This window comes from Balaenoptera acutorostrata, chromosome 5 (genome assembly GCF_949987535.1).
Source record: "Balaenoptera acutorostrata chromosome 5, mBalAcu1.1, whole genome shotgun sequence".
NCBI classification, from domain to species: domain Eukaryota; kingdom Metazoa; phylum Chordata; class Mammalia; order Artiodactyla; family Balaenopteridae; genus Balaenoptera; species Balaenoptera acutorostrata.
In genome coordinates, this window is record NC_080068.1 from 13,124,024 (window position 1) to 13,139,819 (window position 15,796).

General features: G+C 38.5%; 1 protein-coding gene across 2 annotated transcripts in view; it reads left to right on the top strand.

Moving 5' to 3' along the window:
- The first annotated feature begins 461 nt into the window (after nucleotides 1-461).
- The window catches only part of GRID2 (glutamate ionotropic receptor delta type subunit 2), a 1,428,522-nt gene continuing 1,413,187 nt past the window's right edge, over nucleotides 462-15,796 (top strand). For both annotated transcript variants that reach the window (XM_057547452.1, XM_007184090.2), the window contains exon 1: nucleotides 462-933. In XM_057547452.1, coding sequence (XP_057403435.1) covers nucleotides 846-933 — 88 coding nt within the window. In that variant the 5' untranslated portion in view covers nucleotides 462-845. The remainder of the gene's footprint in view (nucleotides 934-15,796) is intronic.

Here is a 15,796-nt window from a genome sequence, read left to right on the forward strand (position 1 = left end):
CGCCAGGCGAATCGCTCCAAAAGCATCCTGCGGCCCGCGGCGGCTTCCCTCCTCCGGCCCAGCCCCGCAGCTCGCGCCCAGCGCAACTCCCCCGCCACCGCGCCCGAGCGAACCGGCTCCCCGGGCCCGCCTTGACGAACTCCGCTCCCGCCTCGCGCAGAAGGGGAATTTTCTCTGCATTACTATCTGCATTACCTTGAAGTTCACTTTTACCACCCCTTTTGGAGAGGGCTTTCTCCCCTCCCTGCTGGAATCTGGCTGTTCCGCTCGGAATCTCCTTATCTTTCCTTTCCACTTAGATTTTATTTTGGCAGCGAAGACAAGTGATTCTCTGCGGGCCGTTGGGGCGGGGGGGGGGAGGGGGGCTTTTTCGCTGGCGGGAGGGGGAGGGGAACATCCGGCGTGAGCGGGGAGGAGGGGGGGTGGTATGTTGGAAGTTGCGGCGGAGCTGGGACCGGAGACCCACGGCCCCGGCGCACGGATGGGGCTGGTCTGAGCTCCAGCCGCTCCCCCTGCCCGAGAGCAGCGAGGCTGGATACATTTTTAAAAAGCCAAACTGCAAACAACTCTGGCGATGCCAAAATTCCCCTCCAAGTGACACGGCTTTGCTAAGGAGGTTTCCTCAGGCTGGGCTCTTTCTCTCATTCGCTCTGCCTTCCTCAGCGACGATTATAAAAGCTTTGGTCTGGTAACAGGAATTGAGGGGGACAAAAAGGAAAAAGAAAAAAAGAAAAAAAGAAAAAGCTGTGCTAAACTATCGTGACCTCAAACTCTTTGGACTTTTTTTTTTTTTTTAATATTGAAAGAAAATCCATCCTCAAAGACAACAATCAGCACAGGCGGAGATGGAAGTTTTCCCCTTGCTCTTGGTTTTGTGCTTCTGGTGGTCTCGAACCTGGGACTCGGCGAGTGCGGATTCGATCATTCACATCGGTAAGAAAGGGCTGGCGCTGCCCGTGGGTACTTTTTACCGTTTCGGCTCGCAGATGTTTCCCCTTTGCTTCCCCCTCTCCGCCCTCTGTGTGGCTCGTTGCCGCTGGCTTGGGTTCCTTGCCCCTTCCCGCTACCTTCCCTCACACTTGGGCAGCTTTCTGAAAGGATGCGGATGCCCGAACCTTGCCTGGTGCTGTTGTTTCGCGGTGAATCGGGGAGTGTGGGCTGGATGCCTGGGGGTCTCGAATCTACCTCAGCGGGCGTGCGTGCCGGGGAGCGCGGGGGGCTTCTGGTGTGTGAGGAAAAGAAGTTTCATCGACTCTACCTTCCATGTTCTTTCCCGGATGTACATTAAAAAAAAAAAAAAAAGTACCTTTTGGGTGAACTGAGGTGTCACCTGTGAGGCGAAAAGGGCTGGGGTGCGAGGTGGGGGTGGGGGAGAGCGCCCTTCGGATCGAACAGGTGGTTTTGCAACGTGAGCGGGCCGCGCTCGCCGCAGCGCGTGCGACGGTGGCGGGCTGCTGGCTGAGCCCCCAGCCTCCGTCTCCGATTCCTGTCCTCTGGGCTGCGCGGTGCTCGCGACTGGGAGCCGCGCACCTCGCTGCCTCGCTCGCGCTCCCCGGGTCTGGCGCGGCGGCGAGACTGGCCCCGGGCGCTCGAGAAACGCGGAAGCACATGCGCGCGCGCCGCCCTCGTGGGCTGCCTGGCGAACAGCCGCGTCGCCTCGCCTCGCCTCGCCTCGCCTCGCCGTCAACTCTGAGGTGCAGCGCCAGGCCGAGAGCAAAGGCGCTCGGGCTCCGGGCGGCCTGAGTCCGGGAAGGACGCCGAGCCGCCTTGGAGATGCTCGTGGCCCTACCTCTTGGCACCCAGACGGGCCGGGTCTGGCCGCGGCGGGCGCGGGCGCGGGCTGCACGTCATTATCAAGCACAGCGCTCGCGGCTTCAGGCTCCAACTCTTCTCACTTGCTAATCCGTGAGAGCTGAACCGAGACCGGCTCTTGCAGCCTTTTCTGCGTTAATGCGACGATTTGCTTTTCGGAAATTCGCGTCCGCGGGCCAGCGGGGTTCAGTTACTGCGCTGAGGAGAGGCCCCTCTGGGGGAATTTTTCCGGGCGCAGGACTTTTATGTGTCCACACGGCTTGATGCCCTGCAAATTGAGGCGACAGATGGGTCGCAGCATCTCCCCTTTCCGCCCCCTGCCCCTCCCCCGCGCAACACACACACACACACACACACACACACACACACACTCACACTCACACGTCCTGCAAGGGGAACCTGCTGCAGGTGGAGGTTGTGCCTTTGTGCCTGCCTGAGCTAAAGGCTTGTGTCTGGTGTGCGAGTCCACAGCGGCCAGCCCCTCAGCTCCAGGGGGCTCCCTCCCTTGGTCTCAGAGGCTGTCTTTGTAAACACGTCTGCCATTCTCTATCATTTCTATCAATAGAACCGTATATATCTCTGTGCAAGGGGTGATGAGGTCAGGATTCAGAAAACCTTGCACTTAACGCGTTTAGTGAATTAAGCACTAGACAGCTTGTCTGCTAGGTCACGTTTTGCCTGGGGTAACAGTGTCTGTGGGTTCAGAACTTTTCAGGGAGAAATTGTCTCGTGGAGGGTCTCGGTAATGTTCTGATAGAGTTCAGAAATGACGTGTGCTCCTCTTAAAGAAATGACGTACATTTATGTCCAGTTGTAAACGACCGGAGCAGGAATGCAGATATATATTACCGTGGTACCTTTATATTCATGTTATGGTGAGGGGTTTCTGGCTTACGCTTATCATCGCTCAGGAGGGAGGCTTGTGGATAAATGCTTATTTTATTGCTTATTCTGTGGTCTAAACGATAAATACATTATTTGCAAACACCTACAGCTCTTGCTGTGCTCTACTAGATGAATACTATTTTGCAATGCAGTCTGGGCATTTGTTTCAAAATAGAACACAACTATTGTATTTTTTTCTTTGGCATTCTGTTGTCTGTCAGTGTGACACAGCTTACTTATTTATAGCCAGATCCCCCCAAAAAAGTTACTGTGTACAAATTACAGATTTCTTTAGAAAGCTGATTGTATGCATTAAATGTATATACTACTGAAAGAAATAGTTACTTCTCAGACAATTAATTTGACTTGACTGCAATTAGTACATTAGACAAGAGCATTAACTTCTTTTATAGACTACCTAATATTGCCATGAAGCTAGCAAATTGATGGTTGTTTCAAATGCTTCGTATCTTTTATAATATACTGAAAAATGTAACCTCCTAAATTAAATTTTTAAAAAAATGACCAAGTCTAATTTATGTGCACTTCAGAGGTTAAAAGCCCCTTTCCCTTCCATCCCCACCCTGGCCAAAGTATAATAAATTCAAAACCAAATGCCCGTATTAAAATTTTAAAGTACCAGTTAATATTCATTGGATCAGTTTACTTACTTGGTTGAATAGGAAAAGATAATTAATTATCTTTAGGAGGTGATAGTCTTCATTTAAGTATCTAATGTGACAAGTATGCTTATGGCGAATGTATTATTTCAGGACTAAAGGGATGAAAGTGATGACACTGGAGGGAAAGTGAATATTTCAACTCTATAGATATAAGGAGATAAGCGGAAATGAAAGGTTTTCACAGCCTCATGTGATGTGTTCAGGTAGACAGTAGCTGCCATATGTAGTTCAGGCGAGCTGGAAAGATGAAAAGACACTGCTCTAATAGGTTCTTTAAATATCGAATCTTTTTGGTATTGAACCAAATTATATGTTTGAAAACTTTGTCCATTCTTTTCTTTCTCTTTGTTTTTATTTCATGCAGGTAGTTTTAATAAAGTCAATTACATATTTTAAACTCTAATATGTTTTTTTTTTGAGCACATTAGTTCACCACAATGATGGTTAAACTCTAATGACTGAAATGGAAATGTATTAATTTCAGTCAAAAATGCACTACTTTGAATTTGTTAAATCATATTTTAAAGATACTTGATAATTACATATTCTTGTTTAATACACATGCACATGCAATACACACACTATTTAGAAATGAATCACCTCAATTGTGATCTTCTTTGCCCCCCCCCTCACCAAGTAAAGGTCTTTTGACATAAAAAAACTGTGCAATTTTGAATTATGCTTCTACTTTGAGCCTGTGCATTGATTAATTTCATCAGACCCCCATTACTTGATTGCTTAGAAGTTTCCTAATGATCTGCATGCTGTAGGAAGAACCAGAAAGTCGTGAGTGGAATGGTAATGATATTGTGTTTCATGAGGCTATTCAAAAGTCACTCTGATTTATGTAGCTCGAAAGCTCCAAAGTCTTTGAGATTAGCCACGCTGACTGCTATTTTCTTCATACATCAGTCGTCCCACACTCTTTACTCCCTCAACACAACGGGAGTTTAGAGCACTGCTTTAATTAAGCAGGGATTAGGTGGCATTTCCAGTCAACTGCACAGTTTGTGTTTTGCTTCATATCTAATACGGAGGATCTCATGTTTTAACAGTTTCATGTGTGCTCATTTCTATATCTGGTACCTGTACCTGTACCAGCTCATTGAAATGAGCTATCCTCAGTTATACATCTCTGCAAGGGAACACTCAAGTGTACTTATGCATATATTATAAAAATCACTAGCATGTTTTTATTGTTACCAGTCATAGTAAAATACCTTATGCCAACAGGAAATAGAAATGAAGCCCTTATTCATGTTTTTCTCATAAGCAAATGATACTTTGTTCTCTGAGATCATAAACTGTGACATGTTTGAGAAGCCTAAGACAATTCACAGAATATTTTCATTATGAGAAAGTTTAAAGTACAAAATTGGTGGGTGAATAAGATGTGTCACCACATTGTAAACAATAATAGATGGCAAATTTAAAGCATTAGTTTTCATTACTGGCGCACTGAGGACTATTTTATCAAATACAGAATGTAGAAGGATTTCTAGAAGTTGTACTGTGTCTTCTGTCAAATTGTTTCTTTTTCAACTCTTTACATGATTTGCATTGGTTAATGATAGCCTTCAGGAGTCATCAAGGACCCTGCACTGTGTGGGATATCTCAGTGATTTAAGTTATCCTTTTATTATTTACAGTAGTTGTTTGCTCCCTAAGTTATGGATAACATATAGTGTAAACTTCTAGAAAGTATTAAGAAGTAGCTTCTGAATTTAAAATGAGGGTATACTTTATGAGGTATGTTTTTCTATATCAATAATACAGTTATTTGAAGTGCAATTCAGATGTGCATTAAGTTAGACAATGTTATTAATCAACAATATCAACTATGACATGACTAATAAGCCATTAAACTGAGGAACTTTGCTTTCTACTCCAAGTGAAATGTACATCCAGTAAATACCTCCTATAAATTCTAATTCAAATATGAATAAAAATCAAGGTCATTAACTTTCAACTTACCCAGCAATAGAAACCAGTTGAGGTTGTTATGAGTAATGGGAGATGTGTTATATTTAATTCTAATCTCCAAGGCTAAGTTTATCATGCTGTAATTTTATCTCAAAGAGATATTATAATTTTAAAACCACACTTTTAATCCAAAAGGTTAGTATCCCTTCACCTGCATATATTATTTTAGTATTAAAAAGTAAAGTATTTGGCACTGCTATTGGATTTTCATGATATTTCAGATAATAACATATTGGTGAGTAGCAATACTTAGTTTGACTAAAAATATAATGTTTATTAGAAAATACATTTGTGGCCTATAAAGAGAGCTTTGCCATTAGGTGTCACTGCATTCTGAGCTGTTCCTTTGTAGTCCTACTTGAAAATCCCCTGAACTACTTTTTTTAATTCTCAGAAAAAAAAAAATGCCATTTAATGAGGATTGTGATGCTCTAAGATTCAGGTGGTTTTTATTTTCAAACCAGAAAAAGAAATATTATCCCTGTGGGAGATTGGGATTGACATATATACACTAATATTTATAAAATAGATAATAAGAACCTGCTGTATAAAAAAAAATCAAAAAATAACAACAACAAAAGAAATATTATCCCTGACTCTTGTAAGAATTTAATTCTAGGGCATATCAACACTCTGTGTTCTCTAGATAGATTGCTAGATTTAATGATGTAAATTTTTCACAGATTTAAAGTACAACAGAAATATACTCTTAAGCTAATACTATCTGTGGAAAAATCTAAGACACCAAATAGTATTCAGATATGCTTAATAATGCTGGTGTAAACAGACATTAGTAACTGCTTACCTATGGAATATTTAGGGTCCCAAACTGATTGATGTTTGTAACATGAAACACACATACACAGAGCTATGAAAAAAACACATGGGCACAAATATAAATATATTTTAAAAATGTCAACCACTGACTTTTATGAAGGATCATATATGTTTTCAGATAATTTTAGCCTGGAAAATATTAAGTTTCATGTATTAATTAATTTCCTCCACACACATACTACTACCACCACCACCACTACCACCAGTGCCATCGGATTTGTGTAGTAATATAAAACCAGTGTCTTTTATCAAGTAGTAATTTTCCTGTTTATTTAATTTGTTTAAGAGGCAAGATCTTCCTTCTAGCATATCCTGTTATAAGACTAATGGAGGATGAAACTTAGGTCACCTTTAATCTGATACATCAGTTTTTACATTGGCAAAGCCACAAAATTAGAGAATGGAATACTAGGTTAAATGAATGAACCGGTTATCATGTTATGGTAGACCTTGCCCTGTTTCAGTATTAATTAATAAACTCGTTGGAATAATGTACTATTAAAAATTCAGAGTAAAATTAAGTGATCAGATGGATGTCAAATGGGCAAGGGGAAACGTACTAACGTAATTCTGGGATTGGTTGTTAAGAGGACATCTGTGGATTTAGGTCATTTAAATTGGTGAATTTTAGCATTTGGATGTGGACACGAATTTCAGATGAATGTGAAAAATTGGAGATGTAAGTCTTAGTAAAAATGTTCTGGATTAGAATTTAGAGGGTTTGGGGCTAACTACCAATTTTATAGATAGCTAACTGAGCAATATTGGGAAGTTACTTATTTTCTTTAGTCTTCATTTTTATCAACCCTAAAACAAGACTTAGACTAATGTTCATTTAAGCTCTACAATTATATGACCTAAAATGAAGACAAATTCCTGTGTTTGAGGAATTGGGAGAAGAGATACAGTCAAGTGTGGGTCATATAGCTATTTTTAATAGTTAGGTTTAGAGTGAATTAAAAAAAAATACAAGGGGAAATAAATGGAGCATAAAACCTTAATCATTCAAATTAAGGATCCCTTAAAATGAAGATTTTCTGGTATGAACAAGAATTAATACATAATATATTTGTTCATCAGCTATTCTAGATAACTTCAGCATCAGAAGAGAGAGCTGGGTTTGTTCTTTGTTTTACATTTTGTGTTTGTTTTCTCTAGCGTTAATACTAAGATGTTACATGCAGTGCTAGTGTATCCCACAATACTAGTGTACATTAAGGCTGACTGGAGGAATGAGTAGTCTTATGTTCTAACCAGCATGGACTACAGGAGCCTTTAGAATTTACCAACTCCAAGCACATCAGCAATATTAGCATACGTTTGGCACCACTCAAAAATGTAGCATATAAAAGAAATAGCCAGTGTTTCTTCAGTGTTCTTCAGGTATTCCAGCTTTTACCCTGCTGTTGTTCACCAAGTGGTTATCAAATGTGAAGCTGAGGCTGGGATGACCCACTGAAAAGCTTTCTTGAGTGAATAGAGGGAAGCCTAGAGGCAAGCACAAGAAACTAAGTACCAAAAGGCCTCCCTGTGTATGTTAAAAATTTTTAAATCTCTCTGTAGTCAAGGTCCTTATTAACAGATATATTTATACATGAAAAAAGATCAAGTTATTAATTTTATTAAAACAACAGTTCTTAAACTTTCTTCTTCATCCCCAAATAATTCAAAGTAATGTTTTTAAAATAAATAATTGCACTTTATTGCTCTGAGTGCTTGAGTTTTCCCAACTAACCTTAAAAAGATGTTTGCTTCATTATCAAAATCATAATTCTAGAAGCTAGTTACCCTGAAACCACAGGGTAAGGCAGGCATTATTAACAATATGTAGTATGTGTGCTCAGTGGGAGAATATTCTATCATTCAACAGACATTTATTCTGAACCTGCTCTCTATGAACTACTGTTTTTAGGTCCTGGAATTCAAATGTCGAACAAGTAACCTATGTCCTTGTATTTAAGGCATTACATTCTCATGGGGGTGGCAACCAGATAAAGAAGAAAATACAAGTTGTAATGTCAGTTACTGATAAATGCTATGAAGAAAAATGAAGGAATGACACCCTGTTTCGAGTAGGGTCAGCTACTAAGACCTTCTGAGGAGATGATCATTGGAGCAGAGACTTGATTCAAATAAAAAGGAAATTAGCCACGTGGATATCTGATGAAACAGGATTTCAGCCAGAGGGCATAGCAAAGGCAATGGCCATGAGACAAGACACTAAAGAATCTACTTAATTCATTTAAGGAACATCTTAAGAGTCAGTGTGGGGCAAGTGTGGAGTTGAGTGACCAAAGCAGGAAGTAGAAGGAAATCAGGTCTGAGAGGCAGCTAGGGAAGATCCTATAGTGGCTTATAGGTCATGGTATGGTATTTAATCTAGGTATGTAGGATGCCCACTGGAGGATTGAGATCAAACACGATACGTAATGCTTTGTGTTTTAGAAAGATAACCTTCTCTGCTTGGGTGGAATGATTGGAGTAGAAATATGAAGATCAGTTTGATAGTAGTGAATTGGACTATTCCAATAGTTGGTAGCTGAACTAGTTGTAAGATTGTGGATGTATTTTGAAGATAAACAGGATTTTCCGATGGAATGTTCTGCTGGGAGAAATCCAGAGGAAGTAATGAAGCTTCCAAGGTATTTTACCTAAACAAGTGGGTGACTAAAATTGGGAACGTGGGACAGTGATCAAGTTTTAGATAAAAGTCAACATTTGCATTTATTACACTTGATATTCCTATTAGGCATCAAATTTGAGAATTTAAGCTGGCAATTGATTACATTAGTCTGGAATTTTGGGAGGAGTTAGGAATTCAAGCTTTGCATTTAGAATTCATCATTACAGACATGATCTTTAAAGCAATGGGAGGGGATAGCACACTTAAGGAATAACCGTGCAAAGAGAAGAGGTCCAAGACTATATACCACAGGCATCGCAAAATGTAGATGTCAGGGAGATGGAGAGGATCCAGGAGAAGAGAAAGATGCGTGGCCTATGAGTTAGAAAGAAAGCTAGGACTGTGTGGTGTTCTGGAAGCCAAGTGAGGAAAATATTTCAAGGGGGAAATCAGACGCCCTATCAAATTATATGGATGAAAATTGACACTTGACTACTGGGTTTAGAAATGTTGAGGACAAAAATGACTTTGACAGAATTGCTTTCAGTAGCCTGAAGGGACAAAATGCAGGTTGGCAAGGAATCAAAGATTTAATGGGGCTTGAGGAACTCTATGAGTTTTGCTTTAAGGGAGAAATGGGTATGGTGGGGTGGGAATATGAGGTAAAGGGAGGGTTTTGTTTTTAATGGTGGGAGTTGGGATATATAGTAATTTTTTAAAGGTTAAATCATAAGAAAATTTTCAATAAGAGGATTCAAAATAAAATGTTCTTTTTTATTCAAACCTATTTGATTCCTGAGTTTGGATGGCAACTGTTCAAATAGAACTGTGTTTATGTTTTTGTTTTTTTGGTGGTTCTTGATGTTTTTGTTTTGTTTTATAATCTCCGGTCAAGTGATACTGGGCCAATGCCAGTAGAATTAGCCAAAGAAGCTTATATGTCCTCTCTGAAACAGACTCTGTTAGTTGTTCTGCAGTTTTTTTTCATTTAGTTTCCCAGATTAGCACTCAAATTTAGGTAAAATTTTCTTACCTGAAATTATGAGTGGATTATATCTTATGGAGTAGTGATATACCATTACAGATAGAATCAACATTTAGTCTTTTAGTAATGTGCTAATTTTAGGAACACACATTATTCCTATGTAAATGGCATTAAAATGGCATAGAATTATCTTGTTACAATAGACACATTTGTATTGAATATAGGTTTCCTCTAATTAAATTCTATTATGCATTTAATTTACTTAAAAAATCATTTTGGAACAATTAAAAGAGTATAGTTTTTCACAAGGCAGTATATATTGCCACATAGAAATTAAATAGATGAAATAAATTCATGTGATACTAATTTTCAGTAACACATTTAAATATTTCCTTTTATGGAACTTTCACTTCTATTTGTGCTATATCATAGCTGACAGATCTTTAGACATAGGTGAAAAAGAGGAAAAAAAATGTTCCACATTTTCTAACCTCAGAATTCAGCCTTCTGACAATGAATCTCAGTTCTTTTATTGGTCTCCTATTAATACACTGTTACGTATTGATTTTGCAGCTAAAATAATAATATTTATATTAAAATAAGAATGCCAATAACAGATGAATTATATTTTTCTGTGTTCTTTGTCATTTCCAGTACTATCTCCTCCATAAAAACATTTTGTCTCATGAAAACAATGTAATATGAATATCACATGGTTGTTTCTGCCTGGTTACATCTATTAATTGATGTATAAACATAGAATACATTAACAGTGAGGGGATAGAAGTCCTGTGGTTTGGGCACAGCAATGACTGATAAAGAAGGCATGCTGTGTTATAGCTGGAGCTGAAGAATATAATTAATGAAGTATATAACATTAAAAAATATTTTAAACTTGCTACTTCATAACTTCCTGGGTGGTGAAATACAACTGTTTGAAGGAAATGCTTAGCAGATTTAAATCTAAATTTAAGTTGGAATGGGCCACTAAAATTGGTGAAGTACTTAGTATACTTAACCTTGATATCATTAAAATGACAGGCCCCACGAGGAGCACATTTTAGATAGGCTTATTATCTTAAAAACTGAAGGCTAGGTAATACCTTTGGAGCTAAACTGGGACAAGAGAGTCAGGTCTGTTGTTCTGTTGCATGTAGTTCATGGTGAATTAAAATCTGGAAGACTGATTCTTCCTTCTATAATTTCTGCAATCTGACAACAGATAAAATTGTGTTAGAGGTGCAGTGGCAATTACTATCTTGCCCTTCAGTCCATATTTCTTCTTTGCTGCTTCTTTGAATGGTGATAACAGGAAACTAGTCAATTTTCTTTTTAGAAATACCAGCAACTCTCAGCATAGCCCAGAGGAGGCATGCCCTTTATGAAAACCATTATAAATTTCTTCTTAACAAAATTGTTAAAAAAAAAAATTTAACTCCTCATTAGTGTGGGAGGTGGCTCATGCACAGACTTGAGAGGGATTACTCTTCAGTTTCCGGGTGGTGTAGTCATGGTGGGTTTTGTACATTTTTTATAATTCATTATTTTCAAACTGAGAAATCATGATCGACATCCTCATATTCTATTTGCAGAAAAAATATTTTTAAGGTTACGTGAAAACCATGTGAATTTTTTTTTGATTCAGTGCTTACTATATGTGCACAGTTCAATATGTATTCATATAAGACATGTTTCCCATCCTTTAAGAATTTTTAAGTATATCTGCTGTCTGAGATAATATTGTACATTAGGAAGCTGAAAGTAGAGCAATTTAGGACTCATAGTTGGATGACTGTGGTCTATTATGGCACTGGAGTATGTGATAATTCAATAAATGCCACCTTTATGGTGCCCTTAAGGGTTCCATAAAGCAAACATATATTTCAGAAAAAAGATTATAATTGGGATAAGGAGATTACCACTTGCAGAAGGTCTTGATTTATAACTGAAAACTCTTTACTCAGCTTCCTGATGATTAATCATTAACCTTGTTTTTCCTATAGGCTACAAAGTCGATACAGTCATGCCATAGTCAGAGCTAAGGGAACGTCTCTGCCGTTTACCTCTTTTCCTCTTTTTTTTTTCTTTCCTATGGATGTCAGTAGTTACGCTATTAGGTCAAGTAAAAAGAGGAGATGGCTTTAAGGTCCAGTTATCTTGTAATTAATAAAACTAATGAGATCCTTTCTAGATTTACTGCCACGTATCAGATCTTTCCATTAAACTTGGTTTCTTGGGTACGGAGAAATTAAATTACATTTAATTTTTTTCTCTTAGTTTTGAAGTTATAAGTATACTATTATCTCATATTACTAATTTGTACTTTCTTCTAGATGTATAAAACATCAATGAAAATGATAGTTTTATACTGTTAGCAGACAAAAGAAGAAAATTGCCTCACAGAAAAAGTAAAATTAGTTAACTTTACAAATGGAATAAGTATTGTTGGGAAAACATATTTATGCCAACTTTTAATTATGTAGGTGTAATTAAGAATAGGACAAACATTGGAAATTGAAAATAACAGATAGTTCGAAAAGTAACTGTCCAATACTTCTTTTTCTCCACAAGAGTTCTTCTTGTGGTTGATAAGTGGTTAATAAATAGCAAAACTGGCTGCTCTGATTCTTTCCTTTTATTTTTCCTGTCCATCCTTCAGTGGCAATGCTAATGAGCAGTGAAATGGCCAAAAGCAAGGAAGGAGCAAAGGGTTTTAGATAATCCATAAACCGGAAAATCAGTCCCTGAATGCTCATCTGCACAGGCTTGCTGAGAAGAAGTTTCTCAAAATACTGCCCAGATTCTAAAGCTAGAACTTGCTTTTGGCTGCTGAGATTATAAGAGGAGTGAAGCTTCCAGGCCACCAAAGAAGAATACTCTGAATGACAGTCTGGGAGCAGGATGAAGACTATTATTATTGGGAAAAGAGTGCCCTTTAGGGCTATTGCTGCTGATAGCCAGGACCCCTGTGATTAGCTCAGTTCCAAGGGTCATGCCTATGGTGATTTTTTTTTTTTAAAGACAATATGGATTTCATTCAGCTATACTTTTTAAACGCTTTAGGTAATTTTGTAAAAACGGTTGGAATGAAATTCATATCAATATAAATTGTGTACTGAGCATTTATATTGTATGTTCCCAGTTGGTTTCTAGCTGATGCTATGTTATAGGCCACAAGGAAGAATTTGAATATTGTACTTTTAAAAAGAAACTGTGAAGCACATGGCTATACATAGATAGTGTTCATTAATATATATAAGACACTTCAGTTTGAGTGGAAAAAAAAGGTGGACTGTATAAGTTATCCTACCTTATACATTGGCCCTCATAGAAAAATGAAGTTTGTTCACCACTGTCATGAGGAAGCAGTACCTGACTGGAAAACACTGCTGCCAAAACCGTGGAGTTGTAGTCTGGCAAAAGAGGGAAATGGTAAGCAATTCTATTTAGAAGAAACATTGTAACAGTGGAGGCTATGGCAACAGAGGAGGTTAGAAGTTAGAAAAATCCCTATGAGATGCATGGGAATTCTGTAAATAATTTAGGCTAAGAGATGCCCAGCCTTGTGTTACAAGCTCTTTATAGTGGCAGTGTGGTAGGTGGAGAGTGGAGAAGACCTTGGCAGTACTCCAGCTGTGTTTTGGTGCAGGGCTGTGCCCAGCAACTGCAAATGGGAATGGAGAGGAAAATTTGCTTAGAGGGGAGACCCAGGAGTTTGCCTCTGTCAACTCGGTCGTTCTTTAGAAGTGGGAGTAAAAGAAGAAAGTCTAACATCATTCTCGAGTACTATCTTAAGTGACTGAGTAGAGGCGCATGCTGTTCACCAACATAGGAGACTGAGAGAGATGAGAGAAGCTGAGTTTGGATTGAACTCAAAATTATTTTGGCATGATAGTGAGGTGTTATATCCCAGACAGCAGCTTCCCAATCCCCACCCCCCTTCCTGCCTCAGATGGAGAATAAAAAAGTCATTCTCCATAGTGCTATCAATGCTGTTTTGATCTAAAAACGATAACAGTGTTTTTCTGGTCATTCTTTTTTAACTTTTCCCTCAATCCAATGCTCATAGTGTCATTTCCTATTTAAAATGTGAATCATTTAAAATATTTTTCAGCTACTTATATTCAGAAAATAGTAGTTGTGCAAGGGCCTTATGATTTTTAGTTTCTGTGTGGGCTTATTTAACAGTACAGAATTGTTACTTCAATATTATTACTGACTTTTAAAAGTGTATATCTGTATTCTCATTTCTTAATATGACCATACATATTTTTAATCAGGGTCTGGGACTAATATTAAGAGACTAGTGCTGTTAATTTATTTGATATCTATTTCCAATCAAAACAACTTTAAAATGGAGTGATCTTTGACACAACTGTAGGTTATCAAAGGTAAAATAAAAATATGATAATTTTAATTTCTTGTGCATCATTGCTTTTCTAGTGAATATTGCAAGTAGAATCCCCTTACGTAAATTAATAGAATTACATGGAAGAGTAAAAATATTTCCATAAAATTGTGTATTCTTTAGTTACACATTATCTGCAAACATAATTAGCTGAAGGGAAGGAAAATTGTCCTCCTAGGATGGTGAAGCAAAGCCTGAAATGGGACTAAAGGGATCTCGTTGGGACTTCAGGCCTTGTTTTTTAAGTGTCTCAGAAGACTCTACTTCATGGTTAAGGATCTGTGTTCTCAGATAAGAAGTGTTTGAAAACATGGATCTGCAGTCAGAAGAATGTGAAAGAAGAAGCAGTGTGTCTGCATGTGTGTAAAAACACTGGTTGAACTGAAGAGTGAAATGGAGTAGATCCAGATAAAAGCCAGTCTTCTTTCTGCCTTCGTGTTATTGTTTAGAGTCTAGCTTTTCAGCCTGTTTTTATAATATACTGTCAACGCTTAATCCAGTAAAAACAGTTTAGGTGTGATATTATTTGAACTTAATTTTGCCATCTTGCTCTTTTTTGTTCTTACTAAGTTGATCCATTGTGTGAGAACCAAGGATGGAAAATGGAGTGCTCCAGTGGGGAGGAAGGCTTCTGGCATTTCTCAGTGTTTCTCTCAGGCTCTCTTGTTGGTTTTAGAGTTGGTTAAAGGATGAGAAATTTAGAATCGGTGAAGAATAACCTGAATGAGTTGAGTTAGGAAAAAATGGTGATGATTGGTAATTTTTGTTTCTTAAAGAGTCAGAGCAGTGTATAGTACCAAAAATAGATGCACTCAATTTGATGTCCAAGTTATATATTCACATCTTGCCTTGGTCACTTTACCACTTCATAGCTCTGAAGTCTTTGGATAAGTAATGAGACTTTGAAAGTCTCAAGTTTTCCTGCTCCTGCTCTCTCTCTACTTCATCTGTTATAAGGATAAGCAGTTGTAACATTTAAAATATGGATTTGTGGACTATGCAAATAGTCAGTGTTCATACTTCAGGAGATATAACTTGCAATTTAACTATACTGACAGTCAGGGTCCTGGGTCTGGGTTGAGCTTTAGAAAGTGGATCCCATGCCTGACATCAGATAGGGTTCCCTGTTTATCCTCTGTTCCTAAAATATCAATTCAGGTTTACAACTATGCCTTTTTACAACATATAAATCAAAGTTGAAAGTCTTTATTAAAGTGACTGAATTTAAGGTTAAGTATTCCTTTAAAGATGATACTTCATTCTCAAATTACATGAAATAGAATGTTATTTGTTATCACTGACACTGATATTTAGCTTTGCCTTGACTGGCCACACCCTTTCATTTGGAATAGGGTAATCTTATAATCTATTATCCAAACTGGGACTCTTTTGAAAGTGAAAATGGCAGTATTAAGATTTCTGCTGGGGTGAAAGGGACAAACTAAGGTCGACTGGAGGCAAACAGGGAAAAGGCTGCACTCATTTCAGAGCCCTAACTGCAGGCATGTGATTAGCTTGTACTTTGGCCCAGCCTCGATAGGCAGTGATTCTGTCTTAGCAACAGGTTGTTCCTTCCTCTT